This window comes from Eublepharis macularius, chromosome 4, assembly GCF_028583425.1.
Source record: "Eublepharis macularius isolate TG4126 chromosome 4, MPM_Emac_v1.0, whole genome shotgun sequence".
Classification (NCBI taxonomy): domain Eukaryota; kingdom Metazoa; phylum Chordata; class Lepidosauria; order Squamata; family Eublepharidae; genus Eublepharis; species Eublepharis macularius.
Window position 1 is genome coordinate 51,508,339 of NC_072793.1, and position 27,072 is coordinate 51,535,410.

General features: G+C 40.7%; 1 protein-coding gene across 2 annotated transcripts; it reads left to right on the forward strand.

Annotated features, from left to right (window-relative positions):
• Positions 1-111: 111 nt before the first annotated feature.
• Positions 112-26,198, forward strand: HMMR (hyaluronan mediated motility receptor). 2 transcript variants are annotated; one of them, XM_054977317.1, is made up of 18 exons: positions 112-187; positions 2,495-2,593; positions 3,672-3,760; positions 5,046-5,126; positions 6,417-6,605; positions 8,179-8,262; positions 8,795-8,895; positions 10,480-10,551; positions 12,975-13,153; positions 14,436-14,542; positions 15,839-16,053; positions 17,094-17,210; positions 21,873-22,031; positions 22,545-22,691; positions 22,819-22,918; positions 23,150-23,326; positions 25,354-25,516; positions 25,605-26,198. In XM_054977317.1, exons 1-18 carry the CDS (start codon positions 142-144, stop codon positions 25,622-25,624), a joined length of 2,145 nt encoding a protein of 714 aa, XP_054833292.1. In that variant the 5' UTR covers positions 112-141; the 3' UTR covers positions 25,625-26,198. The 2 variants fall into 2 exon arrangements, with proteins under 2 accessions (XP_054833292.1, XP_054833293.1); XM_054977318.1 differs by lacking the exon at positions 2,495-2,593 and having other exon boundaries at positions 164-187.
• Positions 26,199-27,072: the final 874 nt, after the last annotated feature.

Here is a 27,072-nt window from a genome sequence, read left to right on the forward strand (position 1 = left end):
TCACAGCAGAGGCTTTGATTCGTGAAGCGTTTGGCTGGCTGAGCCCTCTGATTGGTCGGTTCGGGCAGCGTTAGGAAGGGCGGCCTCATTTGTGGCTTTTGAATTCGTTCCGTTCCTTCCTCTGCTCCTCTCTGCAGAGCCATGTCGTTCCCCAAGGCTCAGCTCAAGCGCTTCAACGAGGTGCCAAGTAAGTGAACGGAAGAGGCGAGGTTGCGGCGGCGGCTCTTCCTTTTCAGGGTCCTGCTTTCGCCTGCGGAGGGGTAAACTGCTCGTTCTTCTGCAGGCCTCTTGCGCGCAAATCTAAACGCCCATGTAAGAGTAGAAGCGGTCTTGGGTGTTTTCCCCGCGGCTGCCAGTATAGCTGTAGTGACAACGGGGCTCCGACGTGGCAGATTCCCCGTAGTTGCCCTGGCCTGGGCCCAGCAGCAGCTGTTCTTTCCCAGGAGAGATTTCAGAGAATCTGCTACACACATTGTTATAATGTGATACCTATATAATGATAATTAGGTAAAGGTGTGCAAACCCTGTGCAAGCACCGAGTCATTACTGCCCATAGGGGGACGTCGCATCAGAACGTTTTATTGGCAGACTTCTGTTAATGGGGTGGTTTGCCATTGCCTTCCTCAGTCATCTACACTTTACCCCCAGGAAACTGGGTACTCGTTTTGCCGACCTCGGAAGGATGGAAGCCTGAGTCAACCCTGAGCTGGCTATCTGAACCCAGCTTCTGCCGGATCGAACTCAGGTCCTGAGCAGAGCTTGGGCTGCAGTACTGCAGCTTACCACTCTGGTTACCAATTTGAAACAAACAACACAAACGTACCCGTGTGGTAGGAAGCGGCCACTGAGGGGGAAAATATTTGCTGTGTAGATGGGACTGGGGAAAAGCTAAGCTTTCCTGCTTGTGCAACAGTTACCCAGGCTTTGTTGAGATCTTTTCCAAAACATCTTAGCAAAGAGGTTTGGGAAAGATAGGAGTAACAAGAGAGGTGGGTATGGTTCTATATATAGTGCTGCTCTTTAGTAGTCCTGTTCAGTAGGAACTTGTAGCAGTTGTGCTGCTGCATTCCAGACAGCATTCCAGTCAGCACTGGCTTGGCTAACCCTGGAAATACTTGCATTTCCATGAAAAAAAATATTCATGGTGGAGGGAATGTGGTATTCCTGAAAAAATAAAGCACTTTCCTGAATGATTATCAGATTTCATGCAGAAGCTCTTAATAAGAGTAGACAGTTCTGTGCTAGATGGGCAAATTGGCTGATGGTATATGTACCCAAGTACAGGTGAGTCTGTGGAAGTCCTGAATAGGTGCCCAGAGAAGGTAATGGGATGGATGAAGGTCAATAAACTGATGCTCGATCCAACACTAGTCTTCCACTGTTCTGATTTCAACATGCGTAACAGCAAGGACTGGCACAAGCATTTATGGTTGTTTCCTCCATTTTGTGGGGGCGATTTGCTTTATTTATTTTATTTCTCTTTATTTTATTTATTTCTCTTTATTTTATTTTTCTTTTGATTCAACTCAGAGTCTCCAAATCGGCAAACCTTAAAGCTCAGCATTTAAGATAACACATGCATATAGTTTTTTAAAACAACTAAATAAAACGCAAACAAACAGAGGAAGTTTAGTAAGAGTTAGTGAGGGAATGCCCAAACAAACAAAAAAGTCTTCACCTGCTAGAAGAAGACAATGATAGGGCAACACAGGCAACTCTCTGTGGGGAGGGGGATTTCAAAATGTTGCCACCATAACTGTGAAAGCCCTTTCTTGGGTTGCCACCTGTCTAGCAGCAGATAGTGAGGACACCCAAATCTGGGCCTCTGAAGAGGACAGAAGAGCTCAGGTAGCTTCATAGGGGAGTAGGCAGTCCTTAAGGTATGCTGGCAGTGTTATAGGCACTGCCTCCCCAACTTTTCAGAACATATGGGAAGGATTGTTATTTAGAAAATGTACATGTCCCCACTACAGAGACTTGTTTGAAGTAGTGCACAAAGTAAAAACAATACAATACAGTTTTCCAAAGACTAGGGTAAAATTACAGCAAGCAAGCCTGTGCCATAAAAACAACATTCAGCAGTCTAAAATGATTTTCAGAAACAGAGCTCAAGACCGTAGAAGAAGACCATAAAACAACTAAAAATGATGGAAGGGTGAACTGTTCAGGCAAGCCTTTGAGATCTGAATGATGGCAAGAATGGACTAAACACAAAGTCAAGTGTGTTGTAGAAATAGATGTGGTACCATCTTGTATTTGGATTGTTGTATGATCCTTTCTGACTTTAAAATCTGTAAGCTACTTTGAGTTCTGTAACCAAGCAGAAAAGAGGGGCATAAATATCTTAAATACATAAAAGCTTCAGAAAAACCTACCAATGTCGGGGACACATTTTTTCCTGTAATTGTTTTATCTGTAAATAGAAGGTTGAGACACTTGTAATTAAAGGGTCTGACTCTAGTGAATGCTTCAATTTCCATCCCCTTCACTTCAGCTTGTGCCCCACCGCCAGGCTCTTATGATGTCAAATCTTCAGACACATCAAAAGGTCCTGTGTCTTTTGATAAGTCTCAACGGTTTACAAAGCAGATGGGTAAGTCATCCAAAAATGAAATAGCAAAGGCTCTGAACTGCTAAGCTGACATTCTCTGACCTGCTTTTCCTGCTCCCTTGTTATTGTCAATGGGCTTGTGAACTGTGCCTCGCTTCATGCATGCAGAGCATTGGTTCTGGTCTTTCATTGTGTTCTTGACTAGGCAGAATGCATCTATGATTTGTGAGGCCTTTTCCTCAAGCTGCGGTTCTGTACATTTACCTGGAAGCGAGCCTCATTTTGCTTCAGTGTAAACCTGCATTGTGTTCAGTCTGTCAATAATGCTTGCGCTAAAATTCTATGCAATACTAATTCTTTTAATCACTGTCTTTTGCTCACTTGTGCCTTTCCCATGAATAATCATCAGATGTCTGTTATTAAACACATTTTTTTTTTACACTTGCTACCATATATCATGCTGGGCTGTATTCACGTCAGAACTCCTGTTTTGTTAAAAAAAAAAAATTGTCCCACGTTTTTCTTTTTTTGTGGAGATATGTTAATAAAGAGATGTTGCAAGGGATTTTGAGCAATTTTACTCACAGGTGATCATTCCAGCTTCTCATTTCAGGCTAATACATTCCCCTACAATCAAAAGTTGGCTGACTTGTTGCTGAGGAACAATATTCCTTGTGCCCTTGCTCTCCACACCCATTTCCTTGAACCCTCAGCTCCTTCTTTCCCCTCTGTGCTCTAAGCTAGATAACAAGGAACAATGTTAGAAAGTTAGTATCTCATTAATGATTAATAAATTTCTCATTATTAAAAAGCAGAAATAGAAGTATTTGGCAATCCCCTGGAGATGAATTGTAAATTTCTCATTTTTTCCAGTATGCTGTGGCATATCATTTAAAAGGGGGGGGGAGTCAGTGGCAATATTCTTTACTTGCTTATTTTGCCTGAAATAATCAAAGTAGACTGCGACTTCTAATATAGTCATGAAATTCAATTTATACAATTTCTCACAAGATGGATTCCAAATATACACTGTGCACAAACTTTGATTGTACTACAGCTATAAATTGGTACATCCTGATCTGTTAAACTAATTCTGGAGAAACCTTTCTTTTCTTGACAGGGGACATTGCAACTCGGCAGAATCCCAGCAATATGAAACCGCTACCTTCCCCAGTATGTACAAGAAAAATGCAGTCTCTTGGTTCAAAGGTAAGATTCGCACTTCACTATTCAAAATACAGACACGTAAAATGACATCTTTCTGGCCAATTATCAGGGTAGCAAATAGGTGGAACAGAGATCTAGCGTCTTCTATGGTAACTTAGAAACTGCTTTTTTGACAGAATAACGCTAAATACTAGCCAAGGTTACAAGTGAAACTGGGAAGACAAACCTGAGGACAGTTGTAATGAAGTTGCAACTGTTCGTGTGGTGTAAGAAAACCCTCAAATCCCATAATCTTTAATCTGAACAGGACAAATGATCCTTAAACTTTCTAAATTGTTCTTTAATGGTTTTTCACAAAACATGATGTTTAGGTGATTTCAGTTTGCATAAATACAAATGTGGGTCTGCTTTCAGAAGGTGGATTTGTTCCACCTCAGATCTCAAATGGTAGCAGGTTTTGCCGGGAGGAGGGAGGGAGTATCAACATAATGTCATTCTCTACCTGTGTACCTCTTGTCACGTTCCATGGTCTTCCAGGGCTTGCACCTACATTTCCAGAACTTGCTTTGGTTGGTGTCAAAAAGAATTTCTCCACAATGCAGATAGGAAGGACTGAATTGCCAGTCTTCCCTGCCCACATTCAGTGCCTTTTCTTCTCTTAGTCCCTTGTCATGGCACCCACCATTCACACTCCCACAGCTAGGTGGGTCACTTAAAAAAAAGGTAGTAGGTGTATTGCTATAACACTTCAGTGATATATGTGCTATGTTTTTTTCAAAAGCCAGCAATATTGGTGGGTGGGGTATGAGGGATTTGAGAAGAAAGGATGCAGAATAGCCCTGGGTGGACACTGTTTCAACTGTGAATGAGTCCACAATTGAGGAATCACTCCACCAGTCAGACTTCTACCGAAATTCACATTCCTTTTCAATTCCACTGGATATTAATCTTTGAAACTCTTGGTTTCCATGGGAATGTGTTCAGTTTCAAATTCTATTTAGCCTTCTAAAGGATGCTAAATGTTTAGAGAAACTGTTCTCTGGAAGAGGGAAGAAAGAATTTCTAGTATACTATAAGCTAGTTGTTTTAATGAATTGGGTTGGCTGGTCTAAAGATCAAATAGGACAATTTCTATAAGTTCCAGCCTTGCGCAGAGTATACCCTTCTGTCAAAAGAATAGATTATGGAGGGTGTTTTTAAAAGTATGTGCATTTGTACAGGCAGTTTTATGATACTAAATATATGCTTAGTCTAGATCTTCCAAATTGCATAAAACAAATTGCAAATGTTTTTACAAATGTCTTTCTGTGCCTCTCTTAATGTAAAGCCAGCTACTTTGGGGATGAAGCCAGAGAAGGATTTGGCCCTCATGAAAGACTTGAGAAAACAGAAGGAATTGGAAAAGGAGGTATGAGCACTGCATCTTTCTAAGTGGTTTATCTAAGGTGGCTTGCAAGTAACTTAGCAGTATGTCCAATGGGACATTCTAAATTATTACTTCTATTAAAATTAAGTGACAGATTGAATTTTAAACCAGTCCAGGATTCATTATGCCTACGATCATGCTAAGATTTTTTCAACACCAGAGGAATCTACCCTATATTTACATTGGAGCCTTAAAATAAAAACAGCTATTAAGTCATCTGGCTATCGTTCAGATTTCTGTCACAATTAGTACTTCATTTTGTAACTTTACTGTGCTCAACAGAATGTACTTCCAAATAACAGAGAATTGCATCTTCAGTCATGAGGATTTTTTGTAACTACTGTTTTTAGCAGATAAAGAACCACCAACTCAATAAATTCATTTTTTTTGTTACTTATGGTAGGAGCAAACTGTTTTACTTATTTATGTTATTTATTTATGTTAAGCACACTTGGATCCTAACAGAACGATTAGTAGGATTTCCTTCTGTTATACTGTTTTACTGATCCAGGCAATGGTCACCTCCAGGTTGGACTGCTGTAACTCGCTCCACGCAGGGCTTCCTTTGAGTCTGGTCCAGAAATTACAGTGGGTCCAGAATGCAGTTGCATGCATCCTTACGGACACTCCGTATAGAGTGCATATAAATCCTGTTTTACAGCAGCTGCACTGGCTCTCTGTGGAGTTCCAGATCAGATTCAAGGTTTTGCTTTTTATCTATAAAGCCCTCAGCAGACTGGGACCAGCATATCTGCAGGACTGCCTCTTACCATATGTGCCCCAGAGGGTGTTCAGATCAGCCGATTAAAAAAGCTGCTGATGGTCCCTGGCCTCGACCAGAGCCAGGGCCTTCTCTGCCCTGGCACGAGCCTGGTGGAACTCTCTGTCTGCTGAAACCCAAACCTAACAAGATCTATTATCTTTTCACCAGGCAGAGATGTTCCGCTAAGCACATGGTTGAGGCTGGGCTATGGGCGAGCCTTCCTACCAGTCTCGTGGGGGGAGGGAGTGCAATCCCTACCCTGATTTTTTCCACTGGCTGGACCATTGCTGCTCCTCCATCTCCCACCCCATATAATGTTTGGTTGGGATTGGAAATATGGGCTACCATTTAAATATTTTATCACTGAATTGTATGTTTTATGGTTTTAAAAGTAAATTTTACTGTAAATTTTAATACTGATGTTATTTGCTCTGAGCCCGTTCGCAGGGAGAGCGGATTATAACTTTAATCAATCAATCAATTTAACAGTTGCTTTCACACTGTTGTAGATCCGTGTGCTTGTTGCAGAACACGGCCAGCAGGATAAAAAAATACAAACTCTGGAGGAAGACCTTGCAAAACTGGAATCAAAGCTCTCTGCTGCCATTAGGGAGAAAACCTCTCTCTTGGCAAATGTTGCTTCTCTGGAAAAGCAGCTTCTGGAGCTGACCAGAACAAACGAATTGTTAAAAACGAAGGTAGACATGTAATGTTTTGCATGTTGTTATTTTATTTCTGCTACGTAGTTAATGTGGGTCTTTAAATATTTGTTACTGTGGGTTTAAATGCAGGCTGCTGGGGAAAGAAGGAGAGGGACTGGATGGGTGGAGTCTGCTCTCATTGGATGGTAGCTGAACTCTAGTGGGTGGGGTGAATTGCAGTTTTTTGTCAGCCGTGCTGAGAGAAAGTATTTATTCTGGCTAACTCAGGCAAACTGTGGAGCATGAGAGAGTTAATCAGCCAGGAGATTCTGGCCAAATCAGGCAAGCTATGTGGATGCCTGAAAGGATCTCATTCATTCTATCTAGGTCGGGCAAGCTGTGTGGAAAGGCCTGAGTGAATCTATGTCTGTGGGAGAGGAAAGTGTTTGTTCTGTTAGTGAAGATCTCTGTGGAAAATAAGCCTTTGTTACTGGGCCTGTGAATATATAACTGTTTTTGAAACCACCAAACTCTAGAACTATTCTGAAACCAATGTGGTTAGCAGTACTCTACAACCATCATACTTCCGTGCTTGTAAAGAAATTTTACTTTTGTTTAAGCAAAAAAGATCCCTTTTTAAACCTCATAACCACCCTCATGCCCTGATCATTCTGTCAAAATACCATCTATAACAAGTCTTCCTATAATATTTGTTAAACAGAGGAGGTCTCAGGCGAAGCCTTTGGTGGCAGTGATAACCTTTTGAGGATGCAGCAATATATAGGTTACACTCAGAAACACAAAAAAGGAAGGTGTTCTCGAGGTATAAGCCTCGGTAAGGTAGAGAACACCTGAAGCTTTCTGTGAGTGGAAATAAAAGGAGTGTCGATTGTGACCAGGGCCCTCTTGAGACAAAAGTATAAGGTAACATAAGGAGGAGCTGAATTAACTGTCGAACAGCAAGGTTATAAAAAAAAAGAAAAGCATTACATATGGCATGACCTTTTTAAAGAAGGCATTAAAGTATATCTGACTCTAAATAACTTGGCTTAGATAAATAGTGTGTAGTCTTTTCACAAGTCAGATGCCATCTGTTATCTATATTTCTTTCTCACCCCCTTGCTCATCCTCAATTCCTGGTGGTTCTACTATATTTTAGAGGATTTTTAATTATTGTGTGTTATTATCTCTTCTTCTGCCCAAATACTGGGGGTTTTTTTTGTGGGGGTGGGGTTATCGTGCAGAGGCAGACACAGTATAGCCAACTATCTCCAAATTTCAGACAAAGATATGCTCAAGGTTGATGTGTGCTTACCTGCAGCACTATTTGAAATGTAACAGTAAGGCTTTTATACAGACAGAAGCTGCCTTTGTTCAGATACCCTGGTCTAAGCAGTCAATTGCTTGCTAATATGGTGTACAATACACTTCTAAGCCCCACTGATAGCCCTGAGAAGTGAACTACATATTAAGATCTCTCTAATAGAAATCTGTTGGATGTCAAGGTGCTTCAGCTGTGTTTTGTCCTGCAGTGTTTAAAATTCTGTGCCACCTACAGGGTTTTTGAATTTTACCTGGGGACATATGTTCAGCTTTATAATTTTACCCTCCTTTCCTCCCAAAATATAAGTTCTCTGAAGATGGAACACAGAAGAAAATGAACAATCTGTGCATAGAGTTAATGAAGCTCAGGAATCTGATGCATGCAAAGAAGGTCAGTTACAGTTTTGTATTGTGTTTAGCTTTTAAATTTTTTGTGCTTTTTAAAAATATTTGTGTCTGGTTTTAATGTATGTTGTATAATATATTTTTCTGTTAGCTGCCCTGAGCCCATTCGTGGGGAGGGAGGGGTATACATCTAATAAAATAAATAATGCTGTATTGTGACTGGAACAACTGTCTGCCATAATAAAACTAGCTCTTATTTTAAATTACTTGGAAAAGATTTTGAGGCCCCTCTCCCCCCCCCCCCCCCCCCCGCCGCCGCCAACACACACAATGTATATCAATGAGTTTAAAGTGAGTAAGGAATTTGAACTTCAGTTATGGAGGATGTGATGGAACCTATGACTTCATTTATTGCTAGACATCTTACTGGTGAAACTAAGGCTGCAATCCTTAGAATGCTTCTTGTGAGTAAGCCACTTTGAATAAGGCTTGAGCAGACCTGCTTAGGATTGCTCCCTGTATTGGGTAAAAGAATTTGTAGTCTGCATATGCTCAAATGTCTTTATTTGGGTTTTTAGACAGCCGTTGCTAAGCGAGAAGATATGGAACTTAAACTGCAGACTGTCCAAAGAACCTTAGAGCATTCAACAGAAAAAGTAGCACAACTAGAAGAACAACTGTAAGTTAATGCATGAAATGTCAAGAATCAATATTGTCATTTACTTGACTATAAATAAGGTTGCCAGGTCCCTATACCCTCCCGGTGGAAGGTGGGGGGGCAGGCATTTACTGGGTATCCTTTTCCTGTGCATGCGATGATACCACTTCTGGGAAGTGACATTATTGCGTTGGCACCGGGTGTACTGCCAGTTCAGCCCATTGGGGACCAAACTTGGCCCCTACAAAGCACAGGAGCATGCCCGCCACTGGGAGCGATAATATTACTTGTGGAAGTGATGTCATGCCCACTGGTGAGCTTGCCTGCTGTAAGCTTGCCCAGGAGGAAGTTGCCTTCCAGGCTCATTTCCTGTGCTTTTTTCCTCCACTGGCCCGATAAGAAGTAGCAGGAGACAGGCTGGGACTGGGGGTCCTCCACCCCAACAGGGTACTGGCAGCTCTAACTATAATGAAGGGCATAGCGGCTTGTATGTATGAGGGGATCTCAGACAGGAAGTGCGGCCAGCTGTTTCTGCTGAATGGCAGCCTTTCACTCCTATATTACTTGGAATAACCAATCTATAGACACAGGTATACATGTGGCTGGGCTCAGTAGTAATGTATACTAATATATACTTGGAAAATATATGCAAACCTGTGGGTAAGGCAGAATCCAACAAAGAATATTAGCTAGCCTATCCTGAATAGCTTCAAACAGGATGAAAGGGTCCAATCTTTCCTGGAGAGCATATATGAACTTTGATCTCTTAATAGACGTTACTAGACACCCTATTTCTTACTGCTTTGAACATATAATTACTTTGTGAAAGTTCTTGGTGGGGGGGGGCAATGCCACAGGCTGACTTCCTGTTAAACTGAAACAAGTTCTACTCCTAGTTTAAAAGGAATCTCATTAATCAGTACATTAATATCCTCAGCTTAACTGGAAGGAGGCCTTAGGACAAATGATGGCCTCCTGTCCTGCAGCTCTTTAAATACCATCTGTATCGAGATGAGCAAGGAGAAGACCGAAAAGATGATAGTGCATTTATACTCTGCCACACACAGACTGTTCCTGCTCTGGAGCTCAGAGCTAAAGGGAGCAGCATGGAGTCTTGGCGCTTCAGCTCTAACCACAGTGGTTGGGAATTGTCAAGTATGAAATAGCAAAGGGACTCTTAAGCTGATGTGAAAAATCAGTCAAACATGAGAATTCCTTGTCTTTCAGTAATTTCCTCAGGGAATGTGGGTCTGAGTTTCTAGAACAAATGAAGATGACGAAATTTTAATAACAAGAGCTTTAGCTATCTTGTATTTTCAACAGAATTTCAGCTTTTTAACACTCTGCTAATTCAGTATGATTGACATGTACCAAGGCTCATAAGAAATTGGCTTTTCTTGTATTCTAGGGGGAAAGTGATCTTGTAGTAATCATGCATTCTTTCACTGGCACTTCAGTTACATATATTTTCCAGTCGGATGCTTGTAGTGTGGCATTAGACAGCTGAACCATACATTGTTTTTAGCCAGCTGTCTTTCATATTGGTACTCATTTATAATATTCTAAAAGTATATTTAAAAATTAGTGCTGTGCTCCTTATTTTAGAATGGCAACTGAGATACACGCTGAAGAGAAATATGATTCAGATAAACTTTTGGAATATGTTGCAGAACTGAGGTGAGTCCGTTCTTTATAGTTTGAGACCAAGCCTCTGCTAAAAGGTACTTGATCTTTTTTCTTCCAAAAGGAAAAAAAAAAGTAAAAAGGGCTGTGTGTATGTTTATACATATTAAGCCTCATATATGATGGATATATTACTAACCTCTCAGAAAGAATGACTCAAACACTTTACCAATGAAAGCAGGAAAAATTCTATCTGAGATTCATATTTTCTGCGGGAGCTAGAGGCGGGGGAGGCTGTGAGATTCCACTCATGAATTGGTATCTGTGCCTTGCAAAACAGACTGGTATTAGGCAGATGTCCCTCTTCAGTCTTAAGCTAGTGTTGGTAGTATGGAGAGAGCGAGAAGAGGCCAAAGGGTATTGTTTGTCCAATATAGAGAGTTGACACTTGATGGCATATAATATTGGAAAATGAACAAGTGAAGGAGCCTAAGATGGTATAGCAGGTGCTGTTAGGTCCAGTGATTGTGTTGTTGGAGTGATATGGGGGCAGAGTTGGTATCATGGTTTAGTGCAGGCTCTGGCCCAGAGTTCATGTCCCTGTTAGGAAGTGCATTGTTGTGAGTGAAGAGGAGTTCAAAACTGGGTGGCCATTTGTGGGCAAGAAAAGGTTTCCTGCCCAATGCCTGTGAAAGAGCAGTATCCTTGTCCAGCATAGGTAGCATGTCATTGATTATGTGTTAAACTGGTTTGAACTGGGAGCTGTATGTGGCAGATAGGTTGGTCCCTTCACTAAAGAATGAATGGACATAAATCGGATACTAAAAATCACAACATTCAAAAACCAGAGGGAGAACATTTCATTCTGCCAGGACTGAACCAGGACATATGAGCCATTACAGATCATAATTTTCTGCCCTTTGCACCCAGGCTTTATCGAGCTAACTGTAACATATATTGTAGCTAGCCTCCTGACACTCCAATTGACAATACCCCTCCCACCCTCTGCCTGGATTATTAAGGGCCCCTTCCTTTTTCCTCATATCTGACGAAGGAAACTCTGACTCTTGAAAGCTCATACCCTGGAAATCTAATTGTTCTTTAAGGTGCTGCTGGATCCAAATCTCGCTCTTCTACTACAGACCAACATGGCTATCCACCTGAAATTCTCTTTATTCATTGATACCTGGAGAAAAATGTCTTGCTCCTTTAACAGAGGCTTAATGCGTGGAAATGGGAAGTTGCAGCTTTTCATGACACTGAGATAAATATCATGTGGTAAATAATATTTTAGTGAGCCACTGTGAAAGGGGGCAGCACATTTTTCTCCAGATTGTTTGCAGCCCTGTTTATAGCTCACCTGTCTCCCCAGCAGGGACCCATTGTGTCTTATATTGTTGTCCTTCCTTCCATTTTATCAATTGTATGCTTTTAGAGGTGGCTGTGAAGTTATGGTAGATAACTTAAGTTGGATAGTCTCCAATTTGGGACAAAAGATGGGATTCCTAAGGATATTAAAGGCACGCAAGCCAGTGCCAGCCTTGAATGGATACAGTTAATGCACATAGCTAGACACTCATGTTAGAATTTTTTTTTAGATGTTTGACCTGTGCAGCTTCCTGCCTGCTAGAGAAAGATAAGATCATGTCTGGTGGAAGCCTAGCTTAGTTGTGTGCAAAACCTATCTACTGCTACTGGCTGCTGAGTTTGCAGAACCAAGCATATATCTGGAAATCCAAGATTAAATACTGTTATGAAATCTCATGATCTGTAAATAAAAAATAGTGATCTAAAACAACCAGATTTTCTGAATGAGATTTTCAGAGTGCTATCCTGGGCCCATCTAGCATTCCGAATATCAGTATCTGTTTTTTGTTTTTGTTTTTTTAACAAAGGGACCTGTAAGTGTCTGCCTTGAATCTCAGTGGGAAGGGCAAGCTGTAAATAAAGTACATAAATAAAAGCAGAGAGCTACATAACTTTGCTTCTTGCCAGTGATTGAAACCTTCAGTTGTTTCTGCAGTAGTTGGTAGTTTAGGACAACAGTTTCTGGTTTGAATGGTTCTCTGCTGCATATGTATTGTGTTGTGAATCTGATTGCCCATTCCTTGTTTGATCAGATTTTTCAAGCAATATCTTGCCATATGTGATCTGTAACTCCTCGCCTCCTCAACTGCAAATGAGAAAGATACATCAGCTTTACAGGGAGGCCTTTAATGATCAGCTGTTCTATTATGGCTGCACGGTGTGTTCTTTCAGTGTATTACCTGGAAGAGACATTTGGTGAGAGATGGAAGGAAAATAGGACTTGTTGCTATATGTGTTTGCAGACTGAAGTAAAATATAGTAATCTCCATTGTCCCTAGGAAAAAGGTCTTCATATTTAATGCTGATGTCTCTTAACTACTGCTTACTGTACAAATCTAGCACACGTAAACTTGAATGATAAAACTAACACACATGTTTATCCTTCACAGCAATGCTGCAGAGTTAGTAGATAAATACAAGCTGGACATTATCCATTTAGAGGAAATAATAGAAGCAAAGAATAAGGAAATTGAAGCACTTCAGACTTCTCTTCAGCTTATAGAAACTACACTGTCTTCACAAATTAAAGAGCTGCAAGAAAAATGCAAGAAGGTTGAACAGCAAAAAGGTGACTCAAAGTAGTTTGGACATCTTTAAAGTAGACTTCACATAATTTTCCTTTTGGTTAGGCTTCAAAATATCTATCTTATCTCAGCAGAGAGGGCAGTTAATGTCAAAGGTAAAGCATTGTTTGTCTGAAGTAAAGCATTGTTTGTCTGTTCTTGTTGGAATCAGTTCTTACTTAAAACCACCAAGAGATAGAGAAAAAACTCCTTAGGTGTCCAAATTCTGGCCCATGTTGGACAATTTGTGATGGAGAGTGCCTTCAAGTCATAGCTGACTTATGGCAACCCCAGTGCGGTTTAATGGCAAGAGAGTAACAGAGGGAGTTTGCTGTTGCTTGCCTCTGCAACCCTGGTCTTCATTGGCGGTCTCCCATCCAATTACTAACCTGGCCGACCCAACTTATCTTCTAAAATCTGATGAGATCAGGCTCACCTAGGCTATCTAGGTCAGGGTGTTGGGCAATTTAGCTCCTTGGAAAAACCCTTTATATTGTTGTTGTGCACAGGATTTTTACTTGAAAGCATAAACTGAGTATTCAACCATACTATAACTTACTATCAGGTAGCTAAAATTCTTTATCTGTGAAATGGAACCTATGTTGATTTACAAGGTGATTACATTGCATGTCCTCTCAATAGGTTAAAAAGCATTGGGTTTATCAAGCCTGTGAAGATTCAGAACATTTTATCTTTGCAACAAATGCCTCTTGCTTGTATTTAGGCACCAGATTACTTCCCATGAAGAGATTATATAGTCAATCTTGGTGTATTTTAACTACTGCAGAACAAAAGGGGGGTTATGTATATAGTTAATATGTTTAAAGAAACTCTTCTGGCTCAGTGTTATGCTAACTCCCAGATTTTGTATTGGAATTTTAAAAAGAAACTTCAAAAATGCTTTACAATGGCCTTTTGTCCAGCTCTTTATTATAATAGAAAATGACAGTGACCTTTTTGAGAAATATAAAATCTAATACTCTAGGAACAAAATCAATTCTTAAAGTTGCTCTTGGGGGGGCGGGTTGGGAGTTACTAGGAAGTTTAAATTGGAAGTACTACATTGGTTCTAAGCAAAACGGTGTTACAAGTCTTATTTTGAAAAAATCTAGGGGTGAGAATGCAAGCAGTCAAATTTTTTACTACTTGTTACATTTATTTTAGAAAGAGGAGCAACCTAGGAGTTTAAAAAAGGAATGAATATCATTCAGCAGACAGGGAAAGTACCAAGAATAAAGTTTAATTACTGATATATCGGTTTTGTGGGTTTTTTGTTTTATCTTTTAGAGGAACTTAGAGAAAAGGAACACAGTGTGAATACTGAAATTCAGCGCTTGAAAGAACAGCTGAATTTAGAAGAAGAGGAACACCAGAAGCAAAAGAGAGCCTATGAGGTAAGAGTTGGAAACTATGAGGTCCAGTCTTTGTCTACATATAGTGAATAGCTGCTGAAAGGAACACAAAAAAAGATATATGTCACGTTTTAATTAATTGTATCCCACTTCCTCAGAGATCACTCTCCATAATAAGTGAAGCATGAAACATTTTAAGGTTCTGATATCTCTGATTACTGAAACAAGCCACTACAATTTCCTTTAGGTAACTTAAGTTGCTTTATAACTTATATAATTTAAAGACAGCTATTTTGAGATGTCATCTAAATTAGTGTGACTGAGAAGTGAGTCATGAAGCCTCTGAAAGTGGGTCACAGGCCACCCCTCCCTAATGGCTGCCCCTGCATTGTTCTCTTTCTGACCTCTTCCTCCATACCAGCTTCTCACATGCTTGCTTTCCCCACCCTTTGCAACAATAATGGGGGGGGGGCAAGGGGGAAGCCATCTGGGAACTAGTAACTTTACAGGTTTTCCCATGTAGAATACTATTTCTGTAGAAAAATTATCACGTGTGAAGTGCCTACCATAAGAACCAACTTTGGCGTTTAGGTTGACTCAGTGCTACGATAAAGTTGGTTAGTCTTAAAGGTGCTACCGGACTCTTTACTAGGTTGACTTAAGGATTTGACCTGAGTTTTGGAAACTAAGACATGACCCTGGAAACACTGTCTTCCATGTCATACATTAGTTGTTGTGTTTTTTTTAATTCACTCCATTGATTGATAAAGAATCGAGTAGAATGTGCCTCGATGGTTACTAGAGTGACTTTCTTAGAATCTTAAAGAGGATTAGAGAGAGTAATGAAGAAGAAGAGGGTGGTCAAAGGCTAGATTGTAGCCCTCATATGCAAAGATTGTCTACTTCAGAATGCCACTTGCCTGGAGTTCATAGTAGGATGTAATGTTTGTTGGTTTCTTAAAAACATATGGTTGGCTGCTGTAGATAATGGAATGCTGAACTAGATGGATACCACAGTCATACTTCTCCTAGGGTGCCAGAAAACCTTTGGCCAATCCTGGATGTGTTGCTGTACCAAGTGAATTTGGACTTGTGGGTCACCTTATCCAACAGATTGGGAACCAAAATAGCTTCAAAAACAGTATGCATGTCTTAAATTCTGAAATTGACTGGCTTCAGCTTTCAAAAAATAATCTACAGGAATTGATAAAAGACTGACTTTGATCCCCAGCCACCTTGATGAAGCAAATAATACATTCTTCAACACAAACCATTAACAACAGATTATTATTGATGGGTAAATTTGATCATATTACTTTTTTGTTGATTTAACTTCAGGAGTGCTCTGCTGCAATGCATCAGAAGTTGCTTGCATTTCAAGAAGAGGTGACTAAAGAGAAACAAATTCTAGAGAGAGAACTAAGAGACACCATGGATGAGTTGGATAAACTGCACACTAAGGAAAGCAAAGTTGAGAAGATATTGAAGCACCTAGAACAAGAGAATAGGTCTCAGAATGAGAAGCTATTACAGCTGCAAGCAACACTGCAAGGGTTTGTGACAGTGACTTGCACTCACCCCCTCTTGTAAATTTAATTTGTTAATCTGGGTTGTATCCTTTCAGATTGTAGGTAAGGACCCCCACAAAAATTAAAATTCCTACAGATTTTTTAAAAAACTAGATCTTGAGTGGAAGTCTATGATACAGCTATTTCCCCCGCTTGCTCTGTGCTTAGAATCTTTGTTTAAACATTCTGCAAGGAGCATTCAGTCACGTGAACTCTATCCACAAACTGAAGTGGTATTGAGGACAATTTACAGGAAAGTAGAAATGTTTCTATCAACAAGTGTGTGTATAATTCATAGAATAGGTTATGCGCTGAAACTTGCACACACAATCAATTTTGAAAGTGAAAATGCTCGCTAGCAAACTCGTTGCGGTTACTACTTATTGGATTGTGTTATGCAAGCTTGTAGCTGTTATGATTATACATTTTTGGTCTGTCACCTCCAATGTTTAAAATAATGATGTTTAAAAAAAAAAAAATTAAGCTTCCAGCTACCATTGACCTTGTACTTTCTTTTTTGTACTCTGTGGTATATGTGTGTACTATTGCTTTGTTGCGAGCATTTGCACTTTCAAAATTGATTGTTCAGCCTTTTGTACCGTGTGGGCTCGCCTTTGCACTGTACCTTTTCTGAATTGACTGTTGCCAGCTTTATAACCACTTAGAGTTTTTCTTGAATTACCATTTAACTTTTTGTTTGACACTGTATCTTTAAATTACTTTAGTTAGTCGGTCACGGTTAGAATTTCGCTTGTAGATTATGTTTGTCCATGACTCTCTTGTTTGGGTGTGATACAAAAATGGCATCAAAAATTAGAGTAACTATCTTATCAGCTGCATTGACATCAATTTCATTTTTTTATAATGAAGGAGGACTGTGGTGCTTAAAACCACAAAGGGCTGTATGGAATCCAGAGGTTAGCACTAGAAAGTATTAACTTTCAGAACCAAAACAAATATTAAGCTGTTATCTGTTAATTCTTTTTAAGAGTCTCCAAATTAATGTTGCCTTTCTCCTCCCTCAGGAAAAATGCTGAGTTAGAAAAAATGGCTGACATGCACAGAAGTGCTATTGTACAGATGAAAGACGAGCACAGCAATACACTATGCAAACTTGGAGAGACCATTGCTGAATTTGAAACGTATGTAAGACTTAGCATAGTAAATAACAGATTAAACTTTTGTTTACCTCTTGCATGAATAGCATACTTAGCAATCAATCTCCCTGCCCCCACCCCCATTAACTACTGCAGAATTATCACATTTGGATATCTTCTACCCAGTAGCACTTTATGAGGACAAAATTCTACAGTCACTTTCTTTCAAAGCTTCCTTGCTTTAGATAGCGAGAGTTTTGTTTGCTTGAAGTCAGGATGTGGGTTGACAGGAGCTGCCTAGTTAGTGGGACAGAAAAATTATTTCTGTAGCACTGTATTTTAAGCAGTCTTGCAAACCAAGATTTCTTTTTATACTACCTGTTTTTACCTTTTATATTATGTTTATTGATGTGGTCCACTCTGAGCCTGTTCACAGGGAGAGCCGACAATAAATATAATTAAATAAAGAACAGAGAAAGGGGGATGAGAGGAGTGAAACTGGAATTTTGTGAAAGGTAATGTCAGTAGAGGAATGCACCTTTTAAGCTGATTTGTTCCTGATAATTGATATAAGCAAGACTTCTTGGTGGAGAGGTCAGAAAGACTTGGGTTAGCTCAGGGGCAGATTGGCTGTTAAGACCATTAGGTGATGTCCTGGGGGCTGCTCCCCTGCTGGGGCTACCTCAGTACCAAGTGAGGGACAGCTCTTGACCCATACAAGACAGACAGGAACTGCCATGAGCCAGCAGCCCCTGCTGTGTACTGGGCAGGTGTGTGCCACTGGCCAGAGCGGCATGTGGGGCAGGTGCATGCCAGCAGCCCCTGCTCAGGGCAGGCAGATATCTGTTTCCTCCCTCTGTCAGGAACGTGAGCCGGGGCTCTTTTCCAAGGCCATTTTTGCCTCTCAGTTCACCCATGGGTCAGTTAGTGGTACGGTAGTGTGGTGTTCACATGCAAGTATGCCCATCTGCAGTTGCTGTACATCTTAGAATAATGAAAATTTTATCTCCTACTAGAAAGCAGTTTTACCACAGCAAAAAGGTTATGGTTCCTCATCTCTTCAGGTGGCGCTATTTGCACAATAAGTGGTGTGCGGTGTCCCTCAAGGGGCAATACTTTCCCCTCTGCTATTTAATGTATATATGCGCCCCCTCGCCCAGCTGGTACAGAGTTTTGGACTTGGGTGCCATCAATACGCAGATGACACCCAATTGTATCTGATGATGGACGGACGGCCTGGCTCTGCCCCAGATGTCCTGGAACGTGCCTTCGGAGCTGTGACTGGATGGTTGAAGCAGTCGGCTGAGATTGAATCCCTTGAAGACGGAGGTCCTGCATGTGGGTCTAGGGTCCATGGGTGTGGGACTCCGGCTCCCTGCTCTCGACGGAGCGCTACTTACGCCGGTGTCGAGAGTGAGGAGCCTGGGGGTGGTCCTGGATGCTTCCTTGTCTATGGAGGCACAGGTTACAGTGGTTGTTAGATCCTCTTTCTTCTATCTAAGACAGGCTCGACAACTTGTCCCCTACCTATCGACCCATGACCTCACAACAGTAATCCAGGCAATGGTCACCTCCAGATTAGACTACTGCAACTCACTCTACGCAGGGCTTCCCTTGGGCTTGATCTGGAAACTGCAGCTGGTTCAGAATGCAGCTGCACGGGTGGTTGCCGGAGCACCAGTTATGGCTCATGTAATACCTATCCTTCGTCAGCTGCACTGGTTACCGGTTGAGTACCGGGCCCGGTTCAAGGTTGTGGTGTTGACCTATAAAGCCCTATGCGGACTGGGCCCAGCATACCTTCGGGACCGCCTCTCCCCATATGTTCCCCGGAGGTCGCTTCGATCAGCCACTAAGAACTTGCTGATGGTCCCTGGCCCCAGGGAGGTCCGCCTGGCCTCTACCAGAGCCAGGGCCTTCTCAGTTCTGGCTCCGACCTGGTGGAACTCTCTGTCTGAGGAAACTAAGGCCCGGCAGGATTTGTTATCTTTCCGCCGGGCCTGCAAGACGGAGATGTTCCACCGGGCATTTGGTGGGGGCTAGGCTGTCCTCTCGCTGGCCATACCACTGAAGACCTTCCGCCACCCATGCAGGGCAATGCTGCATTTTAATATTTAATATTCTACACACGCCAATTTTAATGGTTTTTTATACGATGTTTTAATGTTTTTATAATGTTTTTACTGTTTTTAATTTGTTGTCAAACCGCCCTGAGCCCGTCTGACGGGGAGGGCGGTCTAAAAATGTAATTAAATAAATTAAATAAATAAATAAGTAAAGTAATTATATGGATATCTGGTTAAAAAAACACCAACCTTCCCATTGCATTTTTGAATTGGGTGTAGGAAATAAAGGCCATTGAAGAACAGCATTCATGGAGTTTTGTCTGAATCTGGCAGGTGTAATAAGTTAATCATGGCTGCTAGAAATGTTTTGACCTCGTAGTTTAAATCAGAAGCCTATCCTTGACCCACCACTTGGATTATTTTCATAAATCCAGTTGAACTTTAATACACTACTTGTGATTATAGTCCTACCATGCAGAGCTCTGAAAATATGTGAACGTTTGTGAAATCAGAGTTCTTACCCCTTCCTGTATTATCTTGGTTATGTTTTTTGGAAAATAACTTGTCTGCCCTGAAACTGGGTATAAGTAAAGAGGTTGCACTGTGATAAACCGCTCTCTCATGCCCTGCCCCTCCCTTGCTGTGGCCAATCAAATGCAACTGGCTTATGGTATTTTCCAACCTCCAAGAAGAAACCCTTTCCTTCTCAGCCCTTTAGTAGTCTACCACCAACCAGAGTCCCTCCCCTCTGCTTTCTACAGTGCTCTGGTACAGTAGAAGTTCAGGTGAGTGACAGTGTAAGAACCAAAGCATTTGAAGCTCTCCCCCTCCCCCCCAGCTATCCCTCAGCCAGCGCTACTTGTTCAGTACCTGGCTGGATCTTTGTGTATCTTTGGCAACATAAGTGAGATTTAAAAGCAGCCAGGTCACATCAAAAATTCTTTAAGAGAAACTGCTCTTTAATAACTAAACAAATTCTAACCTAAATGAAGCACAAATTAATGGGAAATAATCAGAGCTCAGCTAGCTATCTTGCAGAAAGTAACCAGAAGGGACTGACTACCAAACCTCTCTCTACTTGAAGAGTGAGACCGCAGTCAATCATTTCTCTTCAGGAACGGATGTAAGAATTGGAAGCTTGACAAAAGCTATCTTCCAGTATTGGCACTGACTTCAGCCCTTGAACACAGACTTTTCTCCTTGGCTCAATGTGCCGGTCTAGGGTAATAGTTTTTATCCCTTTTTCCACAGCCTCAGAATGCTTTTTTTGGAACCAATCATACCTTTCCAGGGTAGGCCAAAAGCTTTCTGGTAACCCTGATCTGGCCAATCACCTCCAAACGTTTGCTAGCTGGTTTTGGTGATTCAGGTCTAGAAATTAAAACCAGTCTGTCATGACTCTCTGGGCAGCTTGACCAAATGGTGAGAGATAAGCTCTGATCCCCATTCAGTTCCCAACTTATCTGTTACCATATACTTGTCTCTTTTTCCTGGAGTAACAGCTCAAATATGTGTGTATGTTTTCTTAAGGCACACTTCCTTCCCTCACTACAGGCACAAGTTAACAGATTAAGTTTATTTCCTCCCTTACAAGAAGTTAAAAGATTGAGGCAGAAAGCAACTATCAGCAAAGTTTATGGAATTTTATTTTAACCCAATACATTGTTAGTTTTCCTAGTTCACTCTTCAGTAGGTAAACATTTTCCAGGTCTCTATTTAGAGTTCCTAGTGACCTTTCAACAATCACCTAGCTTGACTCTTTTTTATTCACAGACAGAATAAATTTTAAATGTGATCCTCTCCCAGGAACCATAGCCTGCTTCCTTGAAAGACTGATTCTGAAATGGTCTAACTAAAAATGGCAATTGAATGGATTTTTAGAGTCCAACTCCTCCCTCCCATCTAGTTCCTTCAAAGCTCTGGTTGGCTGTTAACTGCTCTGTATACAGTCCAACCAGGCATAAAAGGGATTAATTATATATAAAAAGGGGCAGAACTTTTGCTCATCGTGCCCTTACCCATGATAATATGATAAATATATCTTAAGATATCATGAAATCTTATCTTAATATGAAATCTTAAGATAAATAGAGATAGGATAGACTGCTTAATTGCAACTGATAAAGCGCAAAACGATGCATCCACCTGGACTGAATCAAGATATAGGGTTCCTGTCTCATTACCAATGCTGATTTCTCCACACCCACTACCCCTCTGCCTACCCCACCCTATTTAATCACGCCTACTATTTTCATTCACCAGCTATTATCATTTCGCTTCTGTAATCACTCCACTCTCCAAAATATAAGGACAGATGGACTCACATTCTGTCTGCATCTGAAGAAGTGAGCTGTGACTCACGAAAGCTCCTACCCTACCACAAATTTTGTTAGTCTTATAGGTGCTACTGGACTCTTGCTCCTTTCTACTGATAGGGATTTGATAGAAAGTTGCTGTTCTCTCATACAAGAAAGCACAGAGGAATATGGAGACAGAATGGTGACAGTCTGCTCAAGCAGAGGACTGTTCCAAAGAGTAAGGAAGTTGAGAAGGAACAGAAAGCAGATAATCTTCCCAGAAGTCTAGGGGAAAACTAAAGTACAATCTCAAATAAGAGTGCATGTCTTGTAATTCTCTTCAGTTACAAAGCTCATGTGTCTGAAGAAATGACATGCGTCAGACAGGAGAAAACTTCACTGCAAGACCAGTTAACCGAAATCAACAAAATGGCTCAGCATTCAGCTCAAGTGATACAAGAGGTGCAACGTGCTAAAGAAAAAGCAAAGGAAGAATATGCCAGGTAGGCTGGTGCTTGAGGCTGTCTTCTATATATTTATTAAAACCTTTATACCACCCTCCCGCCTCCAAATCCTCTTAGTTCAAGGCAGGGTCAACCTGCCTTGAGCTTGTAATAGAAAATGTACATAGTGCTAGATGATATTCTTATGTGCCTAGCTGCCTAGGTCAGGCTGAATGGCTGTTTCATTGCTGACTGAATTCCTTCAATGATATCCCCATATGACAAAGTCCTAGTTTAAACTTAACTTCAGTTCATTTAGACAGTGTAAGCTACCAAAGGAACAATCTTGGCTCTTAGCCCATTCAAAATGAGCTTCTGTGCTTGGTGGGAATTGGTCAAAGGTCATCTCACCTGTAGAGGTCTGTTTTCTATTCTATTCATTGCATATTGAAGGCTATTCTATTTAATTAGGAATCTGTTTCCACAAAAATACATACAGCTGTAGAAGGGAATATTTTGCTTTTCTTTCTCAAATGCGTTTCATGTCTCCTTGTCTCCTCCCCCCAACTCCAGGATGCTCCTCGATGCTCAGACCAAATTAGCATTAAGGGATGCAGAAGTTAAAAGAATAAAAGAATCGAGCATTGCACAAATTGCCAACTTAGAAGCAAGACTAGAAGATCAAAATGAAGATTTCAAGAAGCAACTTGAACTGGAAAGGTGAGGCTTAACTACTGACAGTGTGGGTCTTCAAAGATCAAAACAGCTAGAATAAGATTACAGAGTTCACTAAAACAAATGAAGATTTTTTTTACAAAACTATTTTAAAGCTTTTTTTATTTTTTAGGAAAACCGTAGCAGAAAAAGCAGAAGCTGATTTCAGAGAGAACATAAAAACCTGGCGCATCCTGTATGAAGAACTGTATAATAAAGTGAAACCATTTCAGGTTAGTATATGTTGGATGCCCATTTCCACAGTATCTGGAATCTTAAGCACTTTCAATGATTAAGAAGTTAAATTGGAGCATTGATCTCTCCCACCTCCTTAAGACATCAGTCACATCACATAATCTAGTCATGTATTCCATCTACCTTTGATGTTGCTTAATAAAAGCAGGGAGCACTGAGAATTTTGGCTTATCACTGTGGTCCAATACATGTTCAATGTTCTGTTTCAGCAACAACTTGATGCATATGAGGCAGAGAAAAATGCCCTTGTGAATGAACATGGTGCTGCCCAAGAAGAGCTGAACAAACTTAGCGATGCATATGCTAAGTTGCTGGGCCATCAGAATCAAAAGCAGAAAATCAAACATGTAATGAGGCTGAAAGAAGAAAATGCACAGATGAGACAGGTTTGTGTTGATAAGTGAAGTATATTATCACTCTACTTGTTCAATGCTCTGCTTGCTTAATATGGACTATGATGTGCTTTCAAAACTTAACAGTTAAGGGTCCTTTTATTGATTAAAAATTGGTTATACAGGAAGCAGAAATTAAGAGTAAATGCGCAGTTCTCTCAATGGAAGGAAGTAGTGGGGTCCCACAAAGATCTGTATTGGGGCTGGTGCTATTTCATTTGTTCATGAATTGTCTAGAACTCGGGGTGAGCAGTATAGGTACCAAGTTTGCAGATGACAAGTTTCAGGAGTATCTCCGCAAACTGGTTGACTGGGTAACATTTAGACATTTAGTGTAAGTTACCACGGGGTAACAATGTGGCAGAAGAAGTTCTTTGTTAAGTGTAAGGTACTGCACTTTGGAACAAAACATTCCAATATCATGTATATGCAAATAGGATTTGATTTGGCTGAAGGAAAGAGACCTTGAAATCTGTATGGATAGCTCACTAAAAGGGTCGGCTTAGTATGCCACAACAGTGGAAAAAGTCAAGCATTGTGCTGGGGATTATTAGGAAAGGAGCTGAAAATAAAACAGCCAGTATTATAATACTCTTGTACAGAGTTATGGTGTGGCCTCATTTGTAATACTGTGTACAGTTTTGGTCACTGTATCTCAAAAAGGAAATTGCAGAGTTGGAAACGTACAGAAGAGGGCAACAAAGACGAGGGATTGAAGTACCTTTCTTATGAATAAGGGCGCTGAAGATTATGGGGCTTTTCAGTTTAGCAACGAGACAATGGGGGACATGGTAGAGATTTTAAAAAATCATGTATAGGGTAGAGTGGATAGAGAACCTTTTCTCCCTCTCCCAAAATATTAGAACTCAGGCACACCCAATGAAGCTGATGAGCAGTTGATTCAGGAGAGACAAAAGTAAATATTTATTTACTCAATGACTGATTAAGATGTGGAATTGATTGCCAGGGGATGTAGAGATGGTCACAGGCATCGATGGCTTTAAAAGGGGATTAGACAGAGTCATGGAGGATAGGTCTATCAGGGGCTCCCAGCCATGGTGGCTAAAAGGGACCTCCACATTCCAAGGTGCAATAAACCTCTGAACACGAGCGCCAGGAGGCAACTTCAGGGGAAGTCCTCTTCCGCTGTGCCCTGCTGTTGGCCCTCCAGAGTAACTGGTTGACCATGATGTAAGAGGGGATGCTAGATTAGATGGTTTGATCCAGCAAGACGTCTCCTGATATCTTCCTATATTCTAATAAGAAAGCTTACATTAAGACCTTGACGATAAGGTTTAAGCAACTTCCCTGAAATATATGCTATAATAGCAGTACATTTTGTTCTGCCTGTTCAAAAAAAAATTAACCATTACATCAGGCTGCAGAGAACTTGAATGTGTGATGTCACATCTATTGAATTTTCTCTAAAATATATAATCATTTAGTTAATGCTGTGAGGGAGAAGTGAAGCAATAATGTTTTACACTTTTCTGATGCCTAGCTCACTAATCTAGTCTGTCTTCTTAAAGAAAGAACATAGGGCCTAGAATTTCGTACCAAAAGTGAAGTTAGAGAGTCCAAGATCTGTAATAAGAAAATCCTATTCTTATGAGCTGATCTGCATAATTTTTGTGGTAGGATCATAGGATGTGTTTACAAGCAAAAGATGAGGGATAATAAAAGCCCACCCCCATTTGGAGCCCTTCAGCGTGTTTAAACCTAACATAATAGTTGTGAACAAGGTTTTAGTGATTTTTCGAGTTCTTGATACTTACTAGCATGCTGTGTTAAAAGATACAGAATTGGGGTGCTTGAAACCATAAAGCTATTATGACTTTATAAGCTTTTAGCCAGTGAACTTTTCCAGAAAGAGCTACTTAATAAAACAAATTTAAACCGATGTTCCTGGCTTAGTTACAGTTGAATGGGGTGAAGTACATTTTTAAAATATCAGCCTGGTTTGGGGTGGATATTTCTGTCATGTTTATCTGGAGTTTAATTTCAAGGTCCTTTTCCTTTAGGAGGTATCAAGGCTGCGCACTCAACTAGCAAAGGAAAAACAAGCACAAGGAGACCTTCAGGAGCAACTGAATAGGATTCAGGGCATCAAGCGATTTGATCCTTCTACAGCTTTTCAGCATTCCACCAAGGAAAATGTTGATCCCAAAACACCATTTAAAGAAAGTGAGTGAGGCCACGAACACATTTCATACATATGGGTCTTTTTCTCAGCTACCGTAAAGGCACTCACTGTAATCTATCTTTGTAACAGGTAACAGAAACAAAAGCTGAGGTGCTCTGTGCTGAACTGGAACCAATGTACTTGAGGTGCTGCCCTAGAGACTTCAAGACTCATTGCTTGAGAAAAAATTTTGTTTTGCTGTAGTACTGCATCGTATGGAAACTTGGAAGTATATATTTGAAGACTTCTATGTTCAGCTGACTGGTGTGCACATCCTAGCGAAGCTTTCTCTTAAAAAATGTGTCTAGGCAATAAAGCAACCAATCGCAACACTTTGGTTTTTTTAAAGGGTACTTTTGTTTCTTTTGCAAGGAGAGTTGGCCACAGTGCTGCCGTACTTGATGTAGAAACAAGACTAGTGAAAATCTTTTAGAATCTCCGTGCAGTTTTGCTGATATTAAATTCTGGAAGTTGCCAACAGACTTGTTTATATCATTGGTAGATAATTCAAGACTGAATTGTACATGGAACTTCTTATTATGAAGTTAAGGGTGTACTATAGATCTTAATTTTTGTTAAGATATCTAAAACTAGCTCTAGCTTATAGTTTTGTTATATTACTCAGCTTGGATACTAACAAAACAATGTAAGTCGAATAAACATTTTTTTAAATCTGTGATTAAAACGAACGAAAGTGAAAGGCTGGTTGCTTTTATGGATTTTTAAAATTCTGAAAACTTTAACATAACACTTCAGTTCTTATCTATTCAAGTGATTGAAGACGTATCTTTTCTCCCCCCTCTCTTACTGGGAGAGGAGAGCATGGCTGTTCCATCTAGTCAAGGGGTCTGCAACCTTTAGTTCTTTATAGTTAAAGAACCAAATAAGAGCAAGAGATCATCGGAGAGTCGTTAGAAGAAAAACAATTTGTATAACTGAAAATATACAACTTTACCTTATTATAATTGTCATGTTGGATAATAACCCATTAAGTGTCTGGTTGTTGAGACCTCACAATAAGTAACAAGTATAGCCGCAAGCGCTTTGCACAATTGTTACTATGCTGGAATAATTCTGTGCATTCACACTTGGACTGTGGTTCACCTCTAAGAAGCCCTTCATTCTTCCATTTTTTTGCATACCATTCCCTTCATATATTGGGTGTTCTAGTATCCCACTTGCCCCTCCAATATACGTTTGAAGACTTTCCATTTTGTAGAGCCATGTTTTGTTCTAGAGTCATAGGTTGCAACCCTTGATTCATCTTCGTTCTTCTGTGCCTCCACACATGGGGACTGCGCAGGCGCAGGCCAGCCGCCGGAGAATTTTCTAGAGCTTCCATGGCTCCGAAGGGGCCGTTTGTCGCGCGCCTCAGCGACCGTTTTCCCGCCCAAACGGTCACGTGATCCTCCAGCGACCAACGGCCCCTTCCCTCAGTTCTCTTCTTGCCGCCGCTTGGAGAGAACGTGAGCTTCGTTGCTCTGTGCTTTGTGCTTTTTCTGACTTCTGACTGATCTTTGGCTTTTTGACTTTGGACTTCGGACCTCGACTAATCTTC